At 34.4% G+C, this 24,620-nt stretch overlaps 1 protein-coding gene across 10 annotated transcripts in view; it reads right to left on the reverse strand.

Annotated features, from left to right (window-relative positions):
- ECT2 (epithelial cell transforming 2) overlaps positions 1-24,620 on the reverse strand; it is a 58,428-nt gene that overhangs the window by 31,066 nt on the left and 2,742 nt on the right. For 4 of the 10 annotated variants that reach the window (XM_006077755.3, XM_006077754.3, XM_006077753.3 and 1 more), the window contains exons 2-14: positions 22,215-22,366; positions 21,256-21,335; positions 21,053-21,145; positions 19,341-19,523; positions 17,867-17,956; positions 16,625-16,732; positions 15,633-15,706; positions 14,794-14,924; positions 14,535-14,650; positions 14,157-14,219; positions 12,302-12,524; positions 9,789-9,925; positions 3,057-3,176 (exon numbers count right to left, since the gene is read on the reverse strand). In XM_006077755.3, coding sequence (XP_006077817.1) covers positions 3,057-3,176; positions 9,789-9,925; positions 12,302-12,524; positions 14,157-14,219; positions 14,535-14,650; positions 14,794-14,924; positions 15,633-15,706; positions 16,625-16,732; positions 17,867-17,956; positions 19,341-19,523; positions 21,053-21,145; positions 21,256-21,335; positions 22,215-22,344 — 1,548 coding nt within the window. In that variant the 5' untranslated portion in view covers positions 22,345-22,366. Of the gene's footprint in view, positions 1-3,056; positions 3,177-9,788; positions 9,926-12,301; positions 12,525-14,156; positions 14,220-14,534; positions 14,651-14,793; positions 14,925-15,632; positions 15,707-16,624; positions 16,733-17,866; positions 17,957-19,340; positions 19,524-21,052; positions 21,146-21,255; positions 21,336-22,214; positions 22,367-22,885; positions 22,972-24,620 lie in introns of those variants that run through there. The other 6 variants (XM_044944659.1, XM_044944663.1, XM_044944655.1 and 3 more) reach the window with 6 other exon arrangements.

A 24,620-nucleotide genomic window follows, 5' to 3' on the forward strand; every position in this document is an offset into this window, starting at 1 on the left:
GTCCTGATTTGGACATTTAAAAAGTAGCATGGCCAATATTCAGCAAATATCTAGTGAAACAAATCTAACTGCCAGAGTGCTTGTAAACACAGTGGGTAAAAAATGATTTTAATCCTTCACAAAACAACCATTCATGATTCAGACACTACTATCCCCATTTTACAGAGAAGAAAACTGAAGCAGTTAAAGTTAACTTACTTTGAACCCAAATCTACTTTATTCCACAGTCCAAATTTGTAACCACTATGCAATGTTATAAAATACAAATACCAGTGCTTCTTACGAATACCATACCATTATGATATGAAGAACTGTACAAGTTTAAGCCATATTTACATGATTTACTCATTTACATACTAAAAGAATATATCTACAGCATGATAATCAAGAAGCAATATAGCATTAGTAAATCAGGACGTGGAAAGAACCTAAACGTCCATGAATTAATGAATGGATAAAGAAAATGTGGTATATATAATGAAATACTATTTAGCCATGAAAAAGCCATTATGCCTTCTGTAATAACATGTATAGTCCTTGAGGGTATTATGATAAATGAGATAAGTCAGAGAAAGATAAGTACTATATGACCTTACTTACATGTGGAATCTAAAAAAATCCCACAAAAAAACAAACACAAAAATCTCATAGATACAGACTGGCAGTTGCCAGAGACGGGGAAGGAGGGTGGGTAAAATGGGTAAAGGTGGTCAAAAGGCAAATTTCCAGTTATTTTACTTACTCCAGCCTGAAGATGTAATGTAGAGTATGGTGACTATAGTTAACAATGCTATTTGTGTATCTGAAAGTTGCCAAGAAAGTGGAGCTAAAAAGTTCTCAACATAAAGAAGAAAACAAACTATGTGTGGTGGTAGATCTTAACTAAACTTATTGTGGTGATCATTTTGCAATACATACTCATATGAATCCATTATTGTTGTATACCTAAAACTAACACAATGTAACATGTTAAGTTTATCTCATAAAAAAAGGGGGTTGGGAGCAAGAAAACTTCATAGGGTTTAGGAGAACAGACTTTGACGTTAGACAAAAAAGGGTTCAAAGTCAGTCAATGCCCAGCATTTATTAGATGATTGACTTTAGAAAAATTATTCAATCTCTGTACATAGCAGTTTCACATCTGTAAAATGTAGACAATTATAGTATCAACTTCTTGGTAATGTTCAGTGGATGTGGCAGTACCTGATAAAGGGCAGACTACATTTAAAAGGAAAAAAAGAAAAAAATACTATGCAAAAAAAAGACAAAGAAAATATAGCATAATTTTGGGAGTATTTGGGTTACAGAATTATAGGTATTTTCTACTTTTTCCTTTTCTCCTTTATTTTATAAATAAATGTTTGACAGCACATATTGGTTTCGTGGTAGGGAAAAAACCATAGGCTTTAATATTTTAAATGCATGAAAAAAAAAAATAAATAAATGCATGACAAACCTGAAATTAGCTAATAAACAACTACTACTTGAAATATTGGTAATCCAGGTTTGTAGAAGAAGCTTAAAAAATTGGGTTACACATTAGAAAACTAAAGGGTAACAATCATTTTCAAAGCTCCAGTGACTCACTAGTGAAGGAAACATAAAAGCAGACACAGATATAGAGTACAAACTAATGGTTACCCTTGGGGAGACAGAAGTGAGAAGGGCAATATAGCGATAGTGAGGGCAAACAGGGTTATTACGGGATTATATGAAATCATGATACAAAACTTTTCAAAATTGTAAAGCAATATAGAATTTAAATAACCATTTATTCAGTAAAAAAAATTAACAACAAAAGAAGGTCCAGTGAATCAGAGAACAAAATTTGCCAAACTGAGATTATGATCTGTACACATAAAAAGTTTATAACATTTTATATTAGATGGAAATTTGCATGCCCAGAATGGCTAAGTGACTGACACCAAGTGATCTACAAATTAGCAGCAAAACACCAAGATGAAAATCTGCTTGCCATTCTACTCTATCTTTATACCTCTCAATGTTTCTCATGAGGAAAAAAAAAAAGACCATTCCAAGAAGACTTTACTCTTCAAATATTCAGAATCCTACTTGGAAATAGGGATAAACTAGCCTGAGATTCCATAGCTTTTTAACCTTTTAAGAAAAGAAAGACTCCTTCAAACTTACTTGTAAATCTAGACATAGGTGAAATATGGTCAAGGATTTTGAAAAAATACAAAATATAAGCATTCAATAAACTGTATTTTTATTAACTTACATATCTTTCATATTTTTGTCTACAACATGCACTAAAATCAAAAGTTAATGTATTTGTTTGAAAACATTCTGTAACTCAGACTGATCATTTTATTGTAACATGGAGTAAACATTAGGGGAAAGATAAATTAGCATTAATATTGTGCCTCAAATAAACCTCACTGGCTATGATACTGCCACAAAGCTGTAATAAACATCAAAATGGGTTGTTCTGAGAAGAAAACTGATCAGTTGTGCTCAGGCATCATATATGAAGAGGAAATAAAGCTAAATTACTTTTAAGAGTTCATCTAAATCTTTCCCTAGATTACTTTACTATGAGAGATTGATACCTGGAATCCAGGGACCCTTCAACAAAGGAAAATTATTATAATAAAAGTAGACAGCATTGTCTTTCACAGTTTTGGCATTCATCTGACTATATACATAGAGAGAGAGAGAGGAATGAATGAAATGACCTCTAACCCTTTCCAACTTCCATTTTTTAAACAAACCAAACAAAAACATACAACCCAAGATGAATAGCAGTAGAAAAACAAGAAAAATAGTATTAGCAAACACATTATCTTAATAGAAAAGACTTTATAAGGTCTAAATTCTTTATTTTCAAATTAATCAAAGTAAAAACACAGGCAGCAGGAAAGAAACATTAATAAGGTGCTAGAGCAAAGAGGCAAGTGATTCAAAGGAATATATGAGGGATTAAAAAGTTTTAAATACAAAATTTATTTAGCTAACTAGAAGTACATGAAAAATCACAGGAAATATACATAATCTAAAAAGAATTACTACCACACTAACATATACAAATTTACCTTTATCTTAGTGTGCACATCAAAGATATCTGGAATGCTACCAAAAATCGTCTTAATTTCTTCTGGTGCAAGGATAGGCCCACCTCGTTGTCCTTCCTCTTCCAATGGTACTTGAAATAACTAAAAGGCAAAACAAAACTAGATTAGGTAAACTGGAAGAAGAAAAGAATTATTTAATAGTGATAAAGGAGAGATAAGATATTAATGGAAAAGAAAAATACTTCTTCCTAACCTAAATTTGAGACCTTTTCTCATAACATTTTCTAGTCTATTTTATCCTGTTTATTTACACATCTGTGTGTGTGTATATATATATATAATCTTGTAACAAAATATTAATTAGAATCTAGTAAAAGTTTATCACAGTCCTACAAATTATTAAAATTGTTAGTGTGATACAGAGTAATTTCTACTTTTTTAATTCAAGTTACTAAGGAAGAAAGCAATAAGGAATCATACTCTTAATATAGGTACTAAATGTTTTGAACTGATAGCAACAAAAACTTGGTTTAGGGGAAAAAGACTGAATCTGAAGCTAGAAGACCTGTCTGTATCCATGCTGCTGCTTCTATCAATCTTAAAAAAATACTCCTACAACTAGTAAGTGAATTCAGCAAGGTCTTAGGATACAAGGTCAGCATGCACATGCATGCATGCACACACATGCATGCAGGCACACTGAAAAAAAAAATCATATTTCTGTAAACCAGTATTGTACAAACTGAAACCGAAGGTTAAAAAACAGTATCATTTACAATAAAAAACTAAAATGCTTAAGTATAAATAGAATAAATCACGTACATGATGCTGAAAACTACAGAATGTTGATGAAAGAAATCAAAGAAGACCTAAATAAATGAAGACATACAGTCATGGATTGAAAGATTCAACACCGTAAAAATGTCAACTGTCCCCCACTCCCGAATTTATATAAAGATTTACCCTAATGCCTATCAAAAATGCCAGGATTTCTCACAGATAAAATCTGATTCTAAAGATTCATATGGAAGGGCAAAGAGCTTCTTACTATCAAGCTCCAGTATTGTGCAACACTGGTGAAGACAGAAACATTCACTATCAACACAACAGAATACAGACTCTAGAAATGAATCCATGCAAATTTTTTGACAAAGGTGCAAAAGCAATTTAGTGCAGGAAGGCTAGTTGTCCAACACATGGTACTAAAACACCATTTGCCATAGGCAAAACAAATGAAAGTGAAAGTGAAAAGTGAAGTCGCTCAGTCGCGTCCAACTCTTTGCGATCCAGTGGACTGTAGCCCACCATGCTCCTCTGTCCATGGGATTCTCCAGGCAAGATGAACCTCAGCCCAAATATAATATTTATACAAAAATTAACTCAAAATTATCATAGACCTAAAGAAAAAACAACTATGAAATATTTAGAAGAAAACCTAGGAGAAAACCTTGTGACTTAGGCTTATGTAAAGAGTGTTTAAATACGAAATCAAACCCATGATGTATAAAAGAAAAAAAAAACTGATAAATTGGACTTTATCAAAACTAAAAACAACTCAGCAAAAAAACTTACAACAAGAAAACACGTTATAGAATAGGAAAAAAATGTCTGCAAATCACATTATCTAACAAAGGACTATATTCAAAATATATAAAGAATTCTCAAAACTCTGGAAAGAAAACAATCCAATTAAAAACAAGTAAAATCTTCAGTTATTTCAATTAAAACAAGATATACAGATATCAAATAAGGACAAAGATGTTCAGTATCACTAGTCTTTTTGAAATGTAAATTAAAGCCAGGATGAGATAATACTACACATGTGTTTGAATGGCTAAAATAAAAAACACTGATAACATAAAGCAATGGTGAGGACGTGAGCAACTGGAACTTTTACATGTTGCTGGTTGGAGAGCAAAACTGTACAGCCCCTCTGCAAAAAGGCTTGATGGTTTCTTTTGAAATCAAGCATTACTTACCATATGATCCAGCAGTATCACTCCTAGGTGTTTACCCAAGAGAAATGAAAATTTATGTCCATATAAAACTTGTACACAAATATCTGTAACAGCTCTATTGATAACCACTCAAAACTGGAAACAACTCAAATGTCCTTTTAATAAGTCAACAGATAAACTGTGGTACATCCATACAGTGGTATACTACTCAGCAAAAGGATCAAATTATTTGTACACACAAGTTAGATAAAACCCATAGGAACAAGTTGTATACTATGACTCTATTTTATGACATTAAAAAAAAAATTATAGTAACAAAGAAGAGATTAGTGATTACCAGGAGTTGGAATGAGAAAAAGGTGTGACATAAAGGCATAGTAACAGGAGTTTTGGGGGGGAGATAGAAATGTTAAATGTATCAAAGAGTCAATTTCATTGTATAGTTAAAATTCTAGTAAAAATAATAATGTATTATTGGGTTAACATATGTAGAAGTAAAATGACAAGAGCACAAAGGCCAGGATGGGATTAATGAAAGGAAGGAGGGAGGGGGAGAGAGAGGAAGAAAAGAAAGAACATTGTAAATAGTAAGAAACTTCATAAAGATTATGAATTGTTCTTACAACAGTTTACCACCTCTTTCCAAAAAATACCTATGTATATTCAGGCCTTCCATTTTTACAAGTATGGTGAGCACCTACTTGCTGAAAACAAAATAATGAAGTAAGAAAAACCTCTGTCTGAATACATCAACAAGCTGACAAGAAAGTGAGGTACCTTCAGAGGCCAAAATCTAAGTGAAAGTAGAAAGCTGAGTACTAAACCAACCTTTTTCCCAAAGACATTTGCCTAAATTGATGAAAGTTAAGCTTCACCTATAAAAGCCTCAGTGAGAACAGAAGACCCATACAAAACCTAGATTCCAACATATTAACAATTTCCAGTAAAGTCAGAAGTATGTTTAACCAATGACCCAGAAATTCCAGATTTCTGCCCAGAATATGTTCTCAAGCAGCCATGAGTAAGAATACTCACAGAAGCACTACTAGTAACAGTAAAAACAAACAGCAATGAAAACATCAAAACAAATTCCAATGTCTACTAAAAATAAAAGTTAATTAGGTGGATATAATCATACAGGAAAATGAATTACTGCCACATGCAATGACACAGATGTATCTTAAGAACATTTCTATGAAGTGAACAAAGCAATTCACTAAAAAATATATACTGTTACATTTAGACAGTTTGATTTTCTACATATATATGATAGATCTATAAGGAAAATGGTAAGCACAAAACTCCAGGTAATGGTTATCTATGAGAGAGGGAAAAGAAACGGGATTGGGGAAAATCGTAAGAGAAGATGCAAAGATATCTAAAACCATTTATAAGCATTCCTTTATGTAGTCAACATTTCAGTAAAAATCCTAAACAAAAATATTCAGACCATCAAAATACATCTAGATTAAAACTTCTCCGTACTCTTAAGACACAATATCTTAAAATATTTTTACTGTGTTTTAATCCCGCATATAAAATTAGTTAGCTAAAAACTGATTGTACCTTTCCAATATATCTCAAATCTATCCTTTTTTCATTCTCACTGATACTATCCTAAGAAGTTTAGTTTATTAAAAACTCTAACCAAGAGTGCTGAAATAATCTTCAAATTGATCTTGCCTCCACGATTTGTTTCCCCTTCTTCAATACCTCCTTCAAAGTGAACCAAATGACTTTCTAAAATACAAGTCAAATGTTACTATCTTTCCCTTCCTATCAAAAATTCTTTAACAACAAATGACCTAGCACACTGTACAAAGGCCTACCCCAGTCTGGAGTAAGCAATCTTATCTCATCTGTTACTATCAGTTCAGTTCAGTCGCTCAGTCCTGTGCTCAGGTGTGTCCGACTCTTGGCGACCCCGTGAATCGCAGCACGCCAGGCCTCCCTGTCCATCACCATCTCTGGGAGTTCACTCAAACTCACATCCATTGAGTCGGTGATGCCATCCAGCCATCTCATCCTCTGTCGTCCCCTTTTCCTCCTGCCCCCAATCCCTCCCAGCATCAGAGTCTTTTCCAATGAGTCCACTCTTCGCATGAGGTGGCTGTTACTATATTCACACCCTAAACTCTACCCTTAGTTCAGTTCAGTTCAGTCACTCATTCATGTCCAACTCTTTGCAACCCCATGGACTGCAGCATGGCAGGCTTCCCTGTCCATCACCAACACCCAGAGCTTGCTCAAATTCATGTCCATTGAGTCTGTGATGCCATCCAACCATCTTGTCCTCTGTTGTCCCCTCTCCTCCTGCCTTCAATCTTTCCCAGCATCAGGGTCTTTCTTAATGAGTCAGCTCTTCATTTTGGGTGGCCAAAATATTGGTGTTTCAGCTCCTACCCTTAACCACCCTCAACTCAAATTCCCCTGGACTATTCTGTAATACCGTTAGGGATTAGTCTTTTGTACTGTTGGAATAATCTCAAATACACTTCCCACCCATATTCTTTGCATGCCCTAATAATAATCATGCTTTAAAACTCATTTCAATTTGCTTCTTCTGTATACTTTTTCAGTGTTCAACCATTGAAAATTTCAGCCCAACACCTTCCCTAAACTCGAAGAGGAGCAAAATTCTCACCACACATATCTCCAAATACCTTAACTAAACCTCTCTCATGAGGTTCAGAACTTTCCATTTGGTTATAATTATATGTGTATGTTTTAACTCCTATTCCAGTCTGCTGCTGCTAAGTCGCTTCAGTCGTGTCCGACTCTGTGCGACCCCATAGATGGCAGCCCACTAGGCTCCCCCGTCCCTGGGATTCTCCAGGCAAGAACACTGGAGTGGGTTGCCATTTCCTTCTCTAATGCATTAAAGTGAAAAGTGAAAGTGAAGTCGCTCAGTCGTGTCCGACTCCTAGCGACCCCATGGACTGCAGCCCACCAGGGCCCTCCGTCCATGGGATTTTCCAGGCAAGAGTATTGGAGGGGAATTCCTTTAAAACAGGAATCCTCTTTAACACCTGTCACAACAGCTTATATTAATAGGCACCTAAGTATTACATGGAAAAAATCAAGAAGCTACACTTAATTTGGGGGGCTAAGTAAAAATTAAGCTATTCCAAATTCAAATTTTAAAAAAAGTTTGTAGCACACATTAGTAGGACACATTGTAGGACACATCAGTCCTACAACGAAGCTTAAAGACAACACTATAATGAACGGAGCCCACAAAGTTGTAAGTAAACAGGTGAACTTATACTAAGCACAGTAGTGTGGGAGTTTGTCTACAGTGTAATAATTACAAGTACTTTTTAAAAAGAAGTTTTAGTGAATGTAATTGATATGCAAGTTAAAATTTGAAACTCCAGGACATTTACCATGGCCTGAAAGGATTTACATTTCTAGGTTATAAATGCTACCAAAGTACATGAACAGTATATGCCAAAGGGATTTTCTGCTACTTAACCACATTTCGGCTGATTATAAAAACTTCAACAAGAAACTCATCTAGGATGGCTTTCCTTGAGGAAGAGCAGAACTGACTTAAAACAAGTTTAGTTTAATATAGCAGAGGGCCTCATAAAATCCTGACTATTGCTAAACAAATCAACTATGAAGAATAACCTTTCCGTGAATACCAAGAAAAAAGTTTTTCATTTCTTATTCATGCATCTTATCAATGGTACAAGCTACTAAAGGCCATTATATTGGACCTTAATGAACAATATTAAGAATTAGAATTAAAAATTAAACCCAAATAAGAAACACCCTATCATTTTCTATTCAAAGTTAAGCTAGGTGGTATCAACTTTATTTTCCTGACAAACTATCTCCTTCATTACCACAAACAAATTTATTCCTTCTTTCTACAGATTCCAAAATAATGTCCTATTATTATGCTTTTCAGAACCTTGAATTTTGATTTATTCCTTAATATCTTCCTTGATCTCATCCTACACGGATTCCTTAGAATTGTTTTTCTTCAGGAATAACTTCATAGTACATTTTAATAGTAGTAAGCAATGAGTCAACATTTTGACTACTGCAAAATTTTAGAAAACGACACAATAAAGGATAACTTTAAAAAAATTACTATGGCAGAAACCAACACAATATAGCAAAGCAATTAACCTCCAATTAAAAATAAACTTAAAAAATAAAATTTACTGACAAACATATTGCTATGCTTCATTGCTAATTGTTTTTCCATGTATCAGTTCAGTTCAATTCAGTTGCTCAGTCGTGCCTGATTCTTTGCGACCCCATGAATCGCAGCACGCCAGGCCTCCCTGTCCATCACCAACTCCCGGAGTCTACCCAAACTCATATCCATCGAGTCGGTGATGCCTTCCAGCCATCTCATCCTCTGTTGTCCCCTTCTCCTCCTGCCCACAATCCCTCCCAGGATCAGGGTCTTTTCCAATGAGTCATATATAAACAGTACTAAACAAAGCAATGACTCTTGAATACACACTATCATAAAAAGCTACCACTTCCAAATGTAAATGCAGTATCCTGACATGGAAGCTGCAAAATTTTGAATTAAATTCAGTCTAAGACTGTCTATTGAGGATCCTTTTCTTTTTAATGCACTATAAAAAGCTATTTCTGCATGAAAAAAAAAAAGCTACTCTTAAATGCCATTTCCCTAACAGCAGTTTCTGTCATAGATTTTCAATATCTATGTTTAAATTCTATGCTTATACAATTCTCTTACAAAAAGTAACACATTTCTTTGTTTTTACTTATTAACGGTGGAACCGAGATCATTTTTCCAAATTCTTACCTGAATAATTGTGGCCAATATATTTACATAATTACTTTCAGTCTGATAGAGCTCTTTTGCAACTTGCCACCTGGCTGACTGCTTTGAAGGAACTGGAGTAGAATTCTTAGAAGGCTTAGTACAAGACTTTGGTGTTTCTAAAAGGAAAGAGGAGGAAAGATTTAAAATGGAAGCCAGATATTAAGTACCAAACACTGTACAGATGTGACAAAAAAAAAAAAAGAGGGTATCTAATCTTATAAATATACCACCATATATATTTTCATTAAAGTAGAGTTTCATCCTAGAATAAGGCCAGAAAAAAATAATTGTCATGTACTCTTCAAAAACGTCAAGATCATTAAAAAACAAAGAAATACGGAAAAGAAGAACTGTTCCAGATAAGAAGAGACTAAAGAATGATAACACAATTTATAATCCTGGATTGAATCCTAATTCAGAAAAACCTTTTTGCTTTTGCCAAATAGCATAGTAGGACATTAGCGGAACAACTAGTAAAATCTGAAGGTCCAGAGTAGATCAGTGTTAAATGTTAATTTCCTAATTACAATTAACCTAATTAGACTCACTCCTCCATATTCAAAGCAAACTGACTGACTTACTATTCCCTAAAAACTCATTCTGTATGCTGTGTTACAAGTATTATTGCTCCTCTTGTAATAAATCTCAAATCCAACTCAGTTTTCTACACCTATTTTAAACTGACTTTTAATTCCTTCCATGAATATTTAGTGACTACCTATTCTATACTAAGGGCTTGCCTGGTGGCTCAGTGGTAGTAAAGAACCCAGCTGCCAGAGCAGGAGATTCGGGTTCGATCCCTGGGTTGAGAAGATCCCCTGGGGAGGGAAATGGCAACCCACTCCAGTATTCTTGCCTAGGAGGTCCCATGGACAGAGGAGCCTGGTGGACTATAGTACATTGGGTCCCAAAAGAGTCAGACATGACTTTGGGACTAAACAACTCTATTCCAGGCACTGAGAATAAAGCAGAGAAGATAGACAAGGTACTTATTCTCTTCAAGTATACATTTTGGTGAAGAGAATAAAACAATAAAGGAGTAAACAAACAATTTCTAATTGTGATAACTACCACTGAAGATGACAACCCGTGATCAGGTTGGTAGGAAGGAGTAGTGGGACAGGGCCTTACCTTTACAGAGAACCAGTAAAATTTCTTTAAAATAGGGAGAGCGAGTATAAAGTTCCTGAGGTATGGTTTTAACAGTAGAAAAATCTGAAGAATAACAGACACTGTGACTGATACCCCGAGAGTATTAGTGGAGGACAACAGCACACGACAGGAGAAGCAACTGAGGAAGGATTACCCAGGAGCCTGAAAGCTGTGGCAATACAGAGCTACCGTCTGTGCAGAAAACAGCATGAGCTACTTTACATGTTTTTAGAGACCTTTCTAAGTGCTGAATGTAGAAAGGCAAACATGAGTATGGGGAGGCCATCTAAAGGACGATTGTAATTATCTAAGAGAGACCATTTATATAGAAAAGGTTGATAAAGGAAGGGTAACAAAGGAATAGAGACTGAATCAAGATTTCTAATGTGATTATGTGAAAAACAGCTTGTGTATTAGAACAAGGAGGTGTGAAGAATACAGTTGAACAGGAAAAAACTCAAATTTGGGCATCATCAGCTATAGAAAGAAAAGCCATAGAATTAAATGAAATCATTTAGGAAGAATTCAATGGAAAAGAAATGACTCAGGAATAACATTCCACATTTAGAGTTGGAAAGGAGAAAGACAAATGAGTGATATACAAAAGCCAAAATTAAAAAATGTGTCCAGGAAGGAGTAGCTGCTCATGTGCTGAATGCTGTTGACTATACAAAAACTGTCAGGCTCCCCAGCAAGAGCACTGAAATTCAATTGGAATGAACTGAAAAGATGGTAAAAAGAAAGGAAATGAGACAATGGATAAAGATAAATCCTTCAAGAGTAGTTATATGAAAGGGAAGAGAGAAATAGGATAGTCAGTGGAGAGTATTATGAAGTCAAGGGAAGGTTTTGATTATTTTATAAATTAGAAAACAACATATTTGTATGCAGACTGAAAAAAAAAAAAGAGGGGAAAAAACTGAAGATCAAGATAAAAGAACTAATTATATGTGGCTTCCTGTATCAGCTGATAAAGTAAATTCACCTTTTTTCTGACTTCACTGTACCTATTTTTTCCATTATTCATGTGACATCTCCTATGATTCTTTGTGTTAACAATCTGCTCTCTGAACAGCTCTATCACTTTCTAGCTGTGTGACTCTAGACAAGTTTTACTTCTCTAATCTCAGTATGGTCATCTGTAAAACAGGGGCAATAAAACTTATCTTAGAAACACAAAACATACAAACACTTAGTATATAGCAAGCAACTGTTAAATCTAAGCATTTTCATGTGCCTTTTCTCCTCAGCTAGAACAAAGGCCACTGTCGTACGGATTTATCTACATTCTAATAATTATTCTATTCCACTAAATTTAAAGATTTAAAAATGTGAATTACCTCCATAGTTAATGCTAGATTCTGGTGTGTTGGAGATATCTAGGAGTGACCCTATAGAAAGGGAATGTTCAGCTGAAGGGCGCTTACGGGGAGGGAAAGGTGACAAGTCTGCCTCTCTTGAAAGCTGAGCAAGTGTCTCTTTTAAACGACGTCTTTTGCGATTGCTGTTTGGGGTATTTAGAGAAAGCAGTGACACTGATTTCTTGAGCTCAGGTGTATTGGCCTGCAATCAAAAGTACAAAAGCTCAATTTTACTTCTGTGGTTCTTTACTTACTGAGACAAGAACAAAAGGAAAACACACTTAAGAATCTGACAAAATCTGGGTTTTGCACAATAATTTTACAACTACACATTTTTTCCACATAATTTGGCTGCTGCATAAAACATAATAATCAAAGGACTATTGTAATTGTCTAACCACTAACACCTAATTCTTTTTCTCCACAGTAGTATTACCATTACATATTTGCCTATAAGCTTGTTTACAATCTACTCTCCATTAGACCATAAATTCCGGGGAGGCAGGGACCATTCATTCATATTTTGTTCACTGTATGTCTGGCATTTAGTGCAATGCCTGGATACAGTGCTCTTCAATATTTCTCAAATACCACTTGATTTTTTAACTGTACTGTCTTTAAAAATGCACCGATGATGCTGCACGAGGGCTTTCACTAACTGAGGTGAGCAGGGGCTACTCTGAGCTACAGCGCTGGGGCCTCTCACTGCAGTGGCTTGTCTTGTTGCAGAGCGTGGGCTCTAGGCTTGTGGGATGCAGTAGTTGTAGCACATGAGCTCAGCTCCCCCACAGCATGTGGAACCCTTCCGGACCAGAGATTAAATCCATGTTCCCTGCATTGGCAGGCGGGTTCTTAAGCACTGGACCGCCAGGGAAGTCCTACCACTAGATTTTTTTCAGAGTTCTCTCTTGCAATCTGAAGCATATTTTTTAAACTTTACGCTCAGAAACTTACATTGAGAATAAGGGCTCAAAGAGAACACAACAGAGTACATATTTAGATTTTACAGAAACATAATAAATGCACACTTCACCTTCAACTTTCCATTCAAAATTATTAAATCCCAAACTGAAGTAAATTTTCTCTTGAAGCCTGATTCTATATCTTTCTGTCACATTCTGGTGAACGACACCGTTTTCACCAAGATTGAGCAATGAACGCTGGATTTTCCTTGCCTATAATTCCTTCTACTACAGTCATTTTTTTAATGACATCTCTCCCCATTCTTCAGTTGCTCCAATACTTACAGGACAAATCAAAATGCTTTAACGTATTAAAAACTTGATTCTGCCTATTTAGTCAGCTTTATCTGTTGGCCTTCTTTCCCATACTCTTTTCTGAAGCCATACTTTTAATGTACTTTTAAGCTTTCATACCCTCTCCCACCTGCTGTCTAACATGAATTTCCTTACTAAGTTAGCCAAGGAAGATGGCTCAGCATTTATTTGCTCTTTTCAATCCTGCCTGAATCTGAGTTAGTTAGTAGTTAGAATACATACATTGCTCAATTATGGCACATTTCATTGTGTACTGTAATTGTATCCACATCTCTCTTTCCTTTAAGGTTCTAAGTTTTTGAAGATAGGGATGTTATTGTTTATAATGGTATCACCAAGAACTAGCACAGAATGACATAGATTAAAATAAGACCCAATACATTAAATCTACATAGACTATCCCTCAATATCCAACTGTTTAATTATTCTGACATTCCTAAACATGACAAAAAACATGATCTATGTGCTAATTATCCTAGGTTCTTTTGGAATAAAAAAGTGTCATCTTCATGCAATCAAGTTCACAGAACAAATGAAAAAAGGGACAAACAGCATACCTTTTCATATAAATACATAGTCTCTCCAGCTCGGGCATCCATTTGAATGCTTCCCCAGAACCACTAGTGGAAAGAAGACTTTAATTACGAATTTATCTCATCAGAAAAGATATTACTAATGTTTTTTTACCAGTCCAGGTTTGATGCATGATACAGGATGCTTGGGGCTGGTGCACTGGGATGACCCAGAGGGATGGTATGGGGAGGGAGGTGGGAAGGGGGTTCAGGATGGGGAACACGAATACACCCGTGGCGGATTCATGTTGATGTATGGCAAAACCAATACAATATTGTAAAGTAATTCGCCTCCAATTAAAATAAATAAATTTATTTTTTAAAAAAAGAAATAAAAACCACTCTTATTTTACAATTACTTGCCTCTTGTTTCACAACATAAAGCTTCTTGGAAGGTTCAAATGGAAGTTCTTTTACTATATTCTCTTCAACTATAAGGTGAGTGCATCTTTCATCTCCAACTGGTAAACAGTTTCCTCCTAAAGAGGAAAGCATACAAGCATACATAAGACCAACTGTTTATCCCCAGGCCCAAATTTTTTAAAGAGACATATTCTTGAGGAAGTGATTAGCAGGAGTAGGAAATAAAATATGTTAGCTTTTAAATTATGCTGAATTCTACCTTGCATTTTAGTCATTTCTTCCATATTGGTTTTCTCTTCATCCGAAAAACCCAGGAAACTTAAAATGCAATCTTGAAATGGAGGAACTTTAAATTCATTTCTAAAGTCATCAACTGATGCACAGAAGTCCCTAAAAACAAAAGTACACTCTTCTAAAACCAGCTTAACTGAAATTATCAATGTAAGTGAAGCAGATCAATTTATAAATCTACAGTAACTTTCAAGGTTTTAGCATAATCCATTTAGTGAAAATATTTTACATTAGGTCCTGAAATGTTCATAAAAACTATAGCTAAAAAAAAAACTGATGTGTCCTCAGTCATCCCAGAAGTAACTTCCCACACAGTTTAATCACAGGTAATAGTTAAAGATGCAAATATCTGCTCTGTACATGAAATTTTATATGTATTACAGGGGTTCTATAGTTTCATAAAATCTAATAATCAAGTACAAGAGCAAGGAATTGTGAGACTGGAAAGCTTAACAAGGTTATGAAATGCAGTTACCACTTAAAATGTAACCAGACAAACTTAAGAAAAAATATAGCACAACCCAAACATCCAGATGCAGTAAGCTATTACCTGATAATTTTAGAATGCTTTTATTGGTTATTAAATTATTTTATAAAATAAAGCTCAAAGATATCATAGATGTCTTTCCATTTTCAATGATTATAATAATAATAATAAAAACTTTGTTCCTCCTATACTTTATTCCCTAAGCTTCACAAAGACTGAATTAACTTTTCATATATTAATTTATGAATTTTGGGTACATGGGTTTCCTTATGACACGTGACTGATTCACATAATTAACAACTGAATTTCTAAATACTTACTGTTCATTCCGCCTTTCCCAAGCTTTATGAATCCATTCTGGTTTCATAATTGGAGTACCCAGGCTCACAGCTACCTAAAAACATAAACATTAATTATGATGCATTTTTATCTTAAATAACTGCATTCTATAAGATATGAACAATTATAAATACATTCTTAGATCACTGCCCATCCGCTTTGTAACAAAATATAAAGAAAAATTAAAGAAAAAACTATCTTTCCATCATACAATCTAGGTTAAAATAACTTCCAAAACAAGTTCCACAAGGTCCAAGCTGTTTCATTTTATTTTAAATAAATACATCTCCCAAGTTGATTCAGTTCATCTTTATTACATTTCTATTTCTGTGTTTACTTTCTTAGAAGTATTAACCCCCATGATAGCACTAAGAGTTTAAGAGAAAATATCTGATTAGGTCACAAAATCTTAGATATGAATTCTAAGTATACCTCCCAGGAATTCAACATTACCCTAATGTTGCTACATATATACACTGATGGAGGGTGAGAACAAAGTGATAAACTCTTCAAGTGCAATCTTGAAGTAAGACTTTAATCCCAATAAAAGTATTTTCTCCTGTTCTATAATTTTCACAAGTTAAATCTTGGAACCATTTTATAAGAACAAAGTTCTGCTCTTAGATAAGAGAAAAATACCTACCCTCATCACCTTCTGACCCCCTTACTCACCAACGCTCATAGTAATTCTTTCCTAATATTACTCATCTGCCTCCTAAAATGTTATTCACTTACCAACCTCCACTATCCTAATCATCTTTCAAGACCTAACTCAAGCTCCACGGCCTCCTTCAAACCTCAGGGGCCACACTCCTATGATTTCAATTTTTTTACTAAACACACATACAGCAAAAACTGAATTTCTGATCCTCAATAAATTGTGAGAGAAATAGACAAAATGAGAACACTTTCATTAAATCCATTACCAAACAGTGCTATATTGAAATACACAAAAATACTAAAATTTACATACCCTGAATTTTTCTCCTTGTGTACAATTTGCCACCAAATGTGTAACTTTTGAATTAAAGTCTTTTCGAATAACTCCACCCATGTGATGAACCAATGTCACCAATCTGGCCTCAAAAGAAAAAGTAAACATTGTTTTTTTTTTATTAATATGAACAAAATTTTAAACGATGTTTATAGTTCATTTAGCATATACTGATTTCTATTTATCAGGTACATAAAAGAATTTTTATAATGTTTATGTTAAAAAAATTAAAGATTCATTTGCCTTACTGACATAGGCAAAATCATACAGAGAGGGAAGCTAGTTAAGATGAACACACAAAACTAAGTTAATTAAAGACTGGCTTTCACACAAGTGAAAAAGTAAATATATTACTTCTCAGAGGTGGGTGGTGAAGTAAAAAAGCTTGTTGCTTTGCCAGGCAAAGGGGGACACAATAAGCTTGTGTCCCCAAAAAATGTATGTCCTCAATTTATTCCTTTTTAAAAGCCAGGTTGCCATCACATCAAGATTCTTTTCACTGAATTATATTAATACCCCATTCAGTCAGTTCAGTTTAGTCGCTCAGTTGTGTCCAACTCTTTGCGACCCCATGAATCACAGCATGCCAGGCATTAGCGCCAACATAAATAATTTTACAGATCAAAGAAAGAAGTTTCTATGAATTCTCTAGAGCGATGAGAATACTTTAAGACTAGATATACATAATAAAAAATTTCAATGCAGAAACAAAAACTTCAAATAATATGCTAATAAAATACTTAAAAAGACAATTTAAACAGACAGTTACAAAGTTTTTCTAATTCACAGACCAGCCATCCTAGACAAAACATTTGTTTGTTTACAAGGCTCTTCAGAGTCTCTTCACAAAGTTTAAGACCCCTTTCATACTCATTCATAGTTAGCTTCCTGGGTGGCTCAGACAATAAAGTGTCTGTCTGTAATGCGGGAAACCCAGGTTCGATCCCTGGGTCAGGAAGATCCCCTGGAGAAGGAAATGGCACCACACTCCAGTACTGTTGTCTGGAAAATTCCATGGATGGAGGAGCCTGGTGGGCTACAGTCCACGGAGTCGCAAAGAGTCGGACATAACTGAGCGACTTCACTTCACTTCACATTCACAGTAATTTCTCCTTCAATATTTTAAAAATAAAATCATGATACAACTACCAAAAAAAGGCAAATTTAAATTTATTTTTCTAGAGAAAATATTCTTTGACTAGAATGTTTTAAAATACTTACTAGTTCTTCTTTCTTCCTGAATCCAGTAAAACATAGTACTAGATTCATCATGCTGGTACAATAGAGTGGGCGACATGAAAATGGCAAAGGCTGAAGGATACAATTTTAAATCTGTGAGATTCTCTAGAGCAAAAATAGAACACATCTTTCTAAACTAAACATATTTCCCTCTCTTGCCATTTAACATTCCCAACCCAAAAATATACTTGCATTTTTCAATATGTAAGAAATTGCAAGGATCAATTTCACAATAAAAAGTTCCCATGATTTCCCATATCATATTTGATACACATAATCGAAACACACTTTACTACTGCCAAATAAAACATAAATATCCATACCCAAACCTTTATTTCCAAAATGTACTTTGATACATGAGGTATTGTCTATAATAAAAGATTTCCATATACTACTGTAAATGCTTCAAATTAAAGTTAAAAGAGGTCAAAAATATTTTTCTAATAAATACTGATCATACACATACTTGACCCAATATGATTCCAACTTTTCAGCTAAAATATGGAGATAGTAAATAATTTAACAAATGATTTTATCTATCTATATATGAAAGAGAATGCTTAAAAGCAGATATAAATTTAATTCCCACTATTGGGCAGAAATATACTTTTCCATAATCTTGGCCTTTAAAATGTTTATGTGTGTTTTGAAAATAAGACTTCCGAATCAAAACAGAAAATTAAAAGATTATCATGTGCTCATTATTAGTATCTATAATAAAAGAAGCACAAAGACCCAAGCAGTTTAAAGTTAATAAGGCAAGCTTAAGAATGTCAAAACAGAGCAATAAAATAAGTATCAACTCTACTACAACTTAACTAAAATGCTATTCAAAAATAAAAAGCTAAAGTAATTTCCCTAATTTATCAGTAGAAACTGATAAAAATGCAATTGTGGTAGCTGTTCTATGTGGAGGAAAGTTAAAATTTATGTATTTATATATACACATCTTTGGTACTCAGGTTTAAAGCAAATTATTTCTTCCCAAGATACTGCAGGTATTAATATTTTGTATATACACATGATATTCTTCAGGCTTCCCAGTGGCGCTAGTGGTAAAGAACCTGCCTGCCAATGCAGGAGATGTAAGAGACAGGAGTTTGATCCCTGGGTCGGGTTCATTCCCTGGGTTGGGAAGATCCCCCTGAAGGAGGGAAGGCATGGCCACCCACTCCAGTGTTCCCGCCTGGAGAATCCCATGGCCTGGCGGGCCAAAGTCCATAGGGTTGCAAACGGTCAGACACAACTGAAGCGACTTAACACACATGCACACACATATTATTTATGATTAAAGGACTTCTGAGTTCTATAGAAGGGAGTACTACAGAGTAGCCACTACTATTCCTATTCTAAATATTTCATATTCTCAACAATTAATGAGATTTTTCTGCAAAAAATTCATTAATAAAATTTTATTAACCTTGAAAAGTTATAATAAGCATATATTCTTTCTTACCTCTCCTTTTTCTGCACAGTTTAATACAACTGGTGGTCCAATAACTCTACAATCAGCCTTGTATAACTCATTAAAGACAGAATCCTGGAAGTCCATGACTATGAATACATTTTCAAATTCTGGAGAATCCAAACTTTTAAATTCTTCAACTGATTCCATCTTTACAAACGGCAGTTTAATTTCCTTGATTTTTTCCATGGCATTATTAAGAAATAAAATTTATATATTATAAAATCAATTATAAATCTCTCTAAATAGGACCCCCAAATCAACTCAGTATCAACATTTTTATTTGTGTATTTGTAGAAATGTAGAAACTTAAGTTTTAAATCATACAATGAGCATTATACTTAATAGTGAACAGTCATATTTCTTTACTTATTTATTTATATAAACATATTTCTACATTAAGATTTTAAATTTTGAAAATTATTATAAAGGTGTAAGTTTCTGACATGACTTGATAGTCATTATAAAGCATCTAGTATGGATATAAAAATAGGGATGATGAATTTTTTAAGTACATGTATTTTGATAGTAGAATGCCTTAGAAAGATATCCACAGTTGCTTTTTATTCTGAGAAAATGATGCCATACCCATAGTTCTTCCTGCACACATTATAGTCAGAAAAAAAGAAAAAAATACTATGATATGTATAAAAATACTATGACATCTACAGAAAGTTCAGTATATATGAGGGAAATAAGAGAAAGATAAGAAAATATGGAGGCGACTACAACATTATACACAGGATATAAAAAGGCAACTTTGTAATGTACATCCATGAAAAAGAATGAAGATAATTAAGTATCTACATGACTTGTGTTAAAAAAAACAGAACCATTTAAAAGAAAATTCAAATGGGTGAGTCAATATTTGGGCTTTACTTCCCAGGCTGATGTGAAGGGATGAATTGTGTACCCCAAAACTCACGTTGAAGTCCTAATCCCCTGTACCTCAGAAGGTAACTATTTCAAGATATGGCCTTTCAAGATGTAATAAAGGTTAAATGAAGTCACATGGGTGGATTCTAGTCAGACTGGATTAGTGGTGGATAGGTGTCCTTATAAAAGAAGGAAATCTGGACACACAAAAGAGATATGCATGCACAGAAGATAAGCCATGTGAAGATAAAGCAAGATGGTGGCAGTCATCGACAAGCCAAGGAAAAAGGCCTCAACAGAAATTAAACCTGCTAACACCTTAATCTTGGACTTTAGCCTCCAGGGAAGTGAGAAAACATATTTCTATTGTTTGAGCCGCCCAGCATATGTTATTATGGAAACCCTCACAATCTAGTATTAGCTGGAATAGGGAATTAGATATATTTCATACAGTGAGGTAAATTCCCTGATAACTGTCAAATTGACTTGAAATGTGGAAGTAATGCAAGAATTCAGAATAAAATAAAATTATTGAGAAAAAAGTAGAGTTTAAAGTATTAGATCTTCGCAAATACATAAGTGAAATGTCATTCAAATGTAACAATACCAAATTACTCTATAAGGATTTCATTATTTATAAAACATTATAGTTTGAGGTTTCAGAAACATCCAAATTTTAAAATAAATGTCACAGTTTTCATTAATCTAGCTTCAGAATGTTCAAAGTATACCTTGCGTCTACTTTAGGCCCAATCACCAGTAAGTGGACTATAGAATACAATCAAAGTAAGTGCAGCATGCCACATGCAAGGAAATGCTTGACCTACCATATTAACAATACTTTTTATTAATTTTTCATCCGATTTTCCAGGACAACTTTCTTTTATCTTTATAACAGGGACTTCCATTATGTTAATAGTCTGTGGAAAAGAGACTTAATTATGAGATTAAGAAAACTATAGATTTATTTATGCACCGATGGAAGGCAAATAGTCTCTTTTAAAAAAAATAAAAAGCTAAATCTCCATACCTTTAAGGCTTTTATAAGTTCTTCTTGTTTTCCAGATTCTTGAACCAGTATGACTCTTGTTTCAATCTGAGGCATTTCTTCTATTAAAATTAAAATTTTTTAAGTAAAACACTTTTATTATTCACTAACATCGAAATCTGTAGTCTCCAATCCCTTTCTTGGCTATATCTGTAATGTTTTCCATCTTTGAGATAATAACATTCCCTGAAATTAAAATGACTTAATTCCTAGCTTTTTAAAAAAATCTGATCAGGTATCATTTCAGAAGAGAAACATGCTGTATTATAAACAAAGTATTCAAACATTAGCACTCTTCATAACCAAAGAAAGCATTCACCAATTTGCAGAGTCATCCTCTTAAATAGTGCATACAACTTTAGGAAAGATACATTTACACAGTGGAAAGGGAAGAAGTGGCTCTTCACCTGACCAGTCCTAACTGAATATATTCTAGCTAACAATATTGCAGCTAGATTGCCCTCACCTACAGCAAAAGCAACATCCAACAACAAGACGCCTTCTCCTTCAAAGTTGGGAAATGCCAAACAATAATAAAAAAAATCTAGTAAAATGGGTTTTTGCTAACAAATTTTTACTGAATGCCTGTACCCTAACTTAACAATATTACAGTCAAATCATAAGAAAATCACTAGTCACTAAGTTTAGGATTAAAAGAGTGATTCCTAACTGAATATATTCTAGCTAACAATATTGCAGCTAGATTGCCCTCACCTACAGCAAAAGCAACATCCAACAACAAGACGCCTTCTCCTTCAAAGTTGGGAAATGCCAAACAATAATAAAAAAAATCTAGTAAAATGGGTTTTTGCTAACAAATTTTTACTGAATGCCTGTACCCTAACTTAACAATATTACAGTCAAATCATAAGAAAATCACTAGTCACTAAGTTTAGGATTAAAAGAGTGATTTGTCATTTTAAAGCAGATAACATGTTTACCTTCAACACATGAAGTAGATCTAATAAATAAGTTTTCCTTAGAAGTTTCAGCAACTTTAGAATCAAAAATGGAAGAGTCTGCCAAGCTTGCACTGCCAGTAGTGGATGCTAATGCACTATCATCAGCCATTGTTTGTTCTCTTCTATGATGGCTGAAAAAAAAATTTAAATAAAATTACAAAAAACGAACATAATTGTTAGGCAAAAACAAGCATTAATACCTACAAGAAATATCATTACCCAATTTTTAAAAATACTGAACCAAAGGAAGTCACTCAACTTCTGTGAAGCTCAGTTTGCTCTTTATCTGTAAAATAAAGATACTCTTCCCTGACTCATAGAGATACAGTAAAATAACAATGTACCAAAAGTACATTATCTGTATAAAGTACAAAAGTACAGGATATTACCAGACAGTCAAAAAGTACTCAAAATGTACCCATAAATACTATGCTACCTCCCCCTCCATACTTGCGCCCTCATCCAAACTCTTTTTTTTCCTATTTTATCATGTCACCATCATCCCCTAAATAATCCCAGTCAAAAACCTGATCCATCCTTACTCTTTCATCTACCTCATTTGCCCTCCCCTAAATTGCTATCAGCCCCTCAAGCATCTGTGTATCTCTGGGATCCAGCGGTCTTTTTGTGGCCAATGCCACAGCGCTCACTTGGTGAAAAACAACAGTTCCAGACAACTGTCTCTATCACCAGTTTCTTTAAAGGTCACGATCCACATGGTTTTCAGGGTATGGTTCTAAAAATAAATGTGACCATGTTACTTCCTTGCTTCAAACTTGCATGAGAAGGGCTCCTTAGACACTCAAGTTCAAATTCACTGTCCAGTTTACACTTTCATCCTAGTCCACCTATTTAACCTCACCTCTTCTATTTCCCCAAGTCCACATGGGCTGTACTGCTCCAGCCACAAAGGATTTCCCAGACTTTTGCAAACAACTTACTCCACACCTACTTGCATTTAACAGGGCTCAATTCTCCATCTAGCATGTCTTTCAACACATCACACCACTTGACTTATCCTCTGTAGATTTCTCCAAACTTCTCATGTATAACTGAACTGCTCCCTTATCTGTATTTTCATACTACTTTACAAAAGTTTATCCTCTAAAAGATTTCAGAAGACAATTAACAAGTGTCATTATGATCCTGGACTATGAAAGAAAATCTTTTTTAAATTTCCAAGACTTAAGAGTTGAAACGTTAAGCAAACAGGGAATAAAGAAAAAGCTGAATAGACTTTTATCCATTCAAACTGGAGTTTTTAATGTAAGTTTATTATCTTGAGGTAAATTTCCAGAATACGGGGCAAATACAAAGAAGAGGCCCCATCTTACCTAAAGGTGCATACCTGATCTGATTTACCCTTTCCTACATTTTCAGAATAATAAAATATACAAATAACTTTCACTAGATTTTTTAACAAAGTAATGTTTAAAGTATTATTAGCCTCATTTCTGCAAAGTGATATCAAATAGTGTGACAAGGTACACACTAATAATAGACTTAAGCCTGATTACTAAGCACACTAACTTATATTAGTTGCTTCAGAGTCAAGCAACTCAGCTTCCAGTCTCAACTCTGCACTTAGTAGGTTATGCCTCAGTTTCCACACCAGGAAAAGATTTAACAGTACAACTCAAATCCAATTGTGATAAAATTAATAGATGATGTCTTTACATGAGTGACAATTTTTCATTCTCATGATGCAGGGTAACATTGAAAGCAGGAGGAGAAGGGGACAACAGAGGATGAGATGGTTGGATGGCATCACTGACTCAATGGACATGAGTTTGAGTAAACGCCAGGAGTTGGTGATGGACAGGGAGGCCTGGCAAGCTACGGTCCATGGTGTTGCAAAGAGTCAGACATGACTGCGTGACTGAACTGAACTGATAATATTCACAATGTGAACATTTCTCATTGTTTTACCGTACATCCACATCAATCATTATTTAAAGGCTCCCCAAAAGAGAGCTCCAATAGTTGTTAGTGAGAGTCTTAGAATCAATAATAAACTCTATCCAGCCCTTATTTTTCTGTTAAGTCTCTCACATTTAAATGTTTCTAGTGAAAAAGAAAGGCTCTAAACAGGCTTTCATTTCAAGTCCCCTTAAAAGGATGTTAAAAAGAAAAATCCACCAAAACTACTAACCTATATGCTGCAACTACTGAAGCCAGGGCCCAACTACTGAATTTCTGTGCTTGGCAACAGAAGCCACCACAATGAGAAGCCAGTGCACCACAAGAATGAAGCGAGTAGCCCCAGATCGCTCACCACAACTAGAGAAAGACCACATGCAGCAAGAAAGACCCAGTGCAACCAAAAATAAAATTTTTTAAAAAGAAAGAAAAATCAAGAGATGATTGCTGCTTTAAGGAACGTAA

The sequence above is a fragment of the Bubalus bubalis genome, chromosome 1, assembly GCF_019923935.1.
Source record: "Bubalus bubalis isolate 160015118507 breed Murrah chromosome 1, NDDB_SH_1, whole genome shotgun sequence".
NCBI lineage: Eukaryota > Metazoa > Chordata > Mammalia > Artiodactyla > Bovidae > Bubalus > Bubalus bubalis.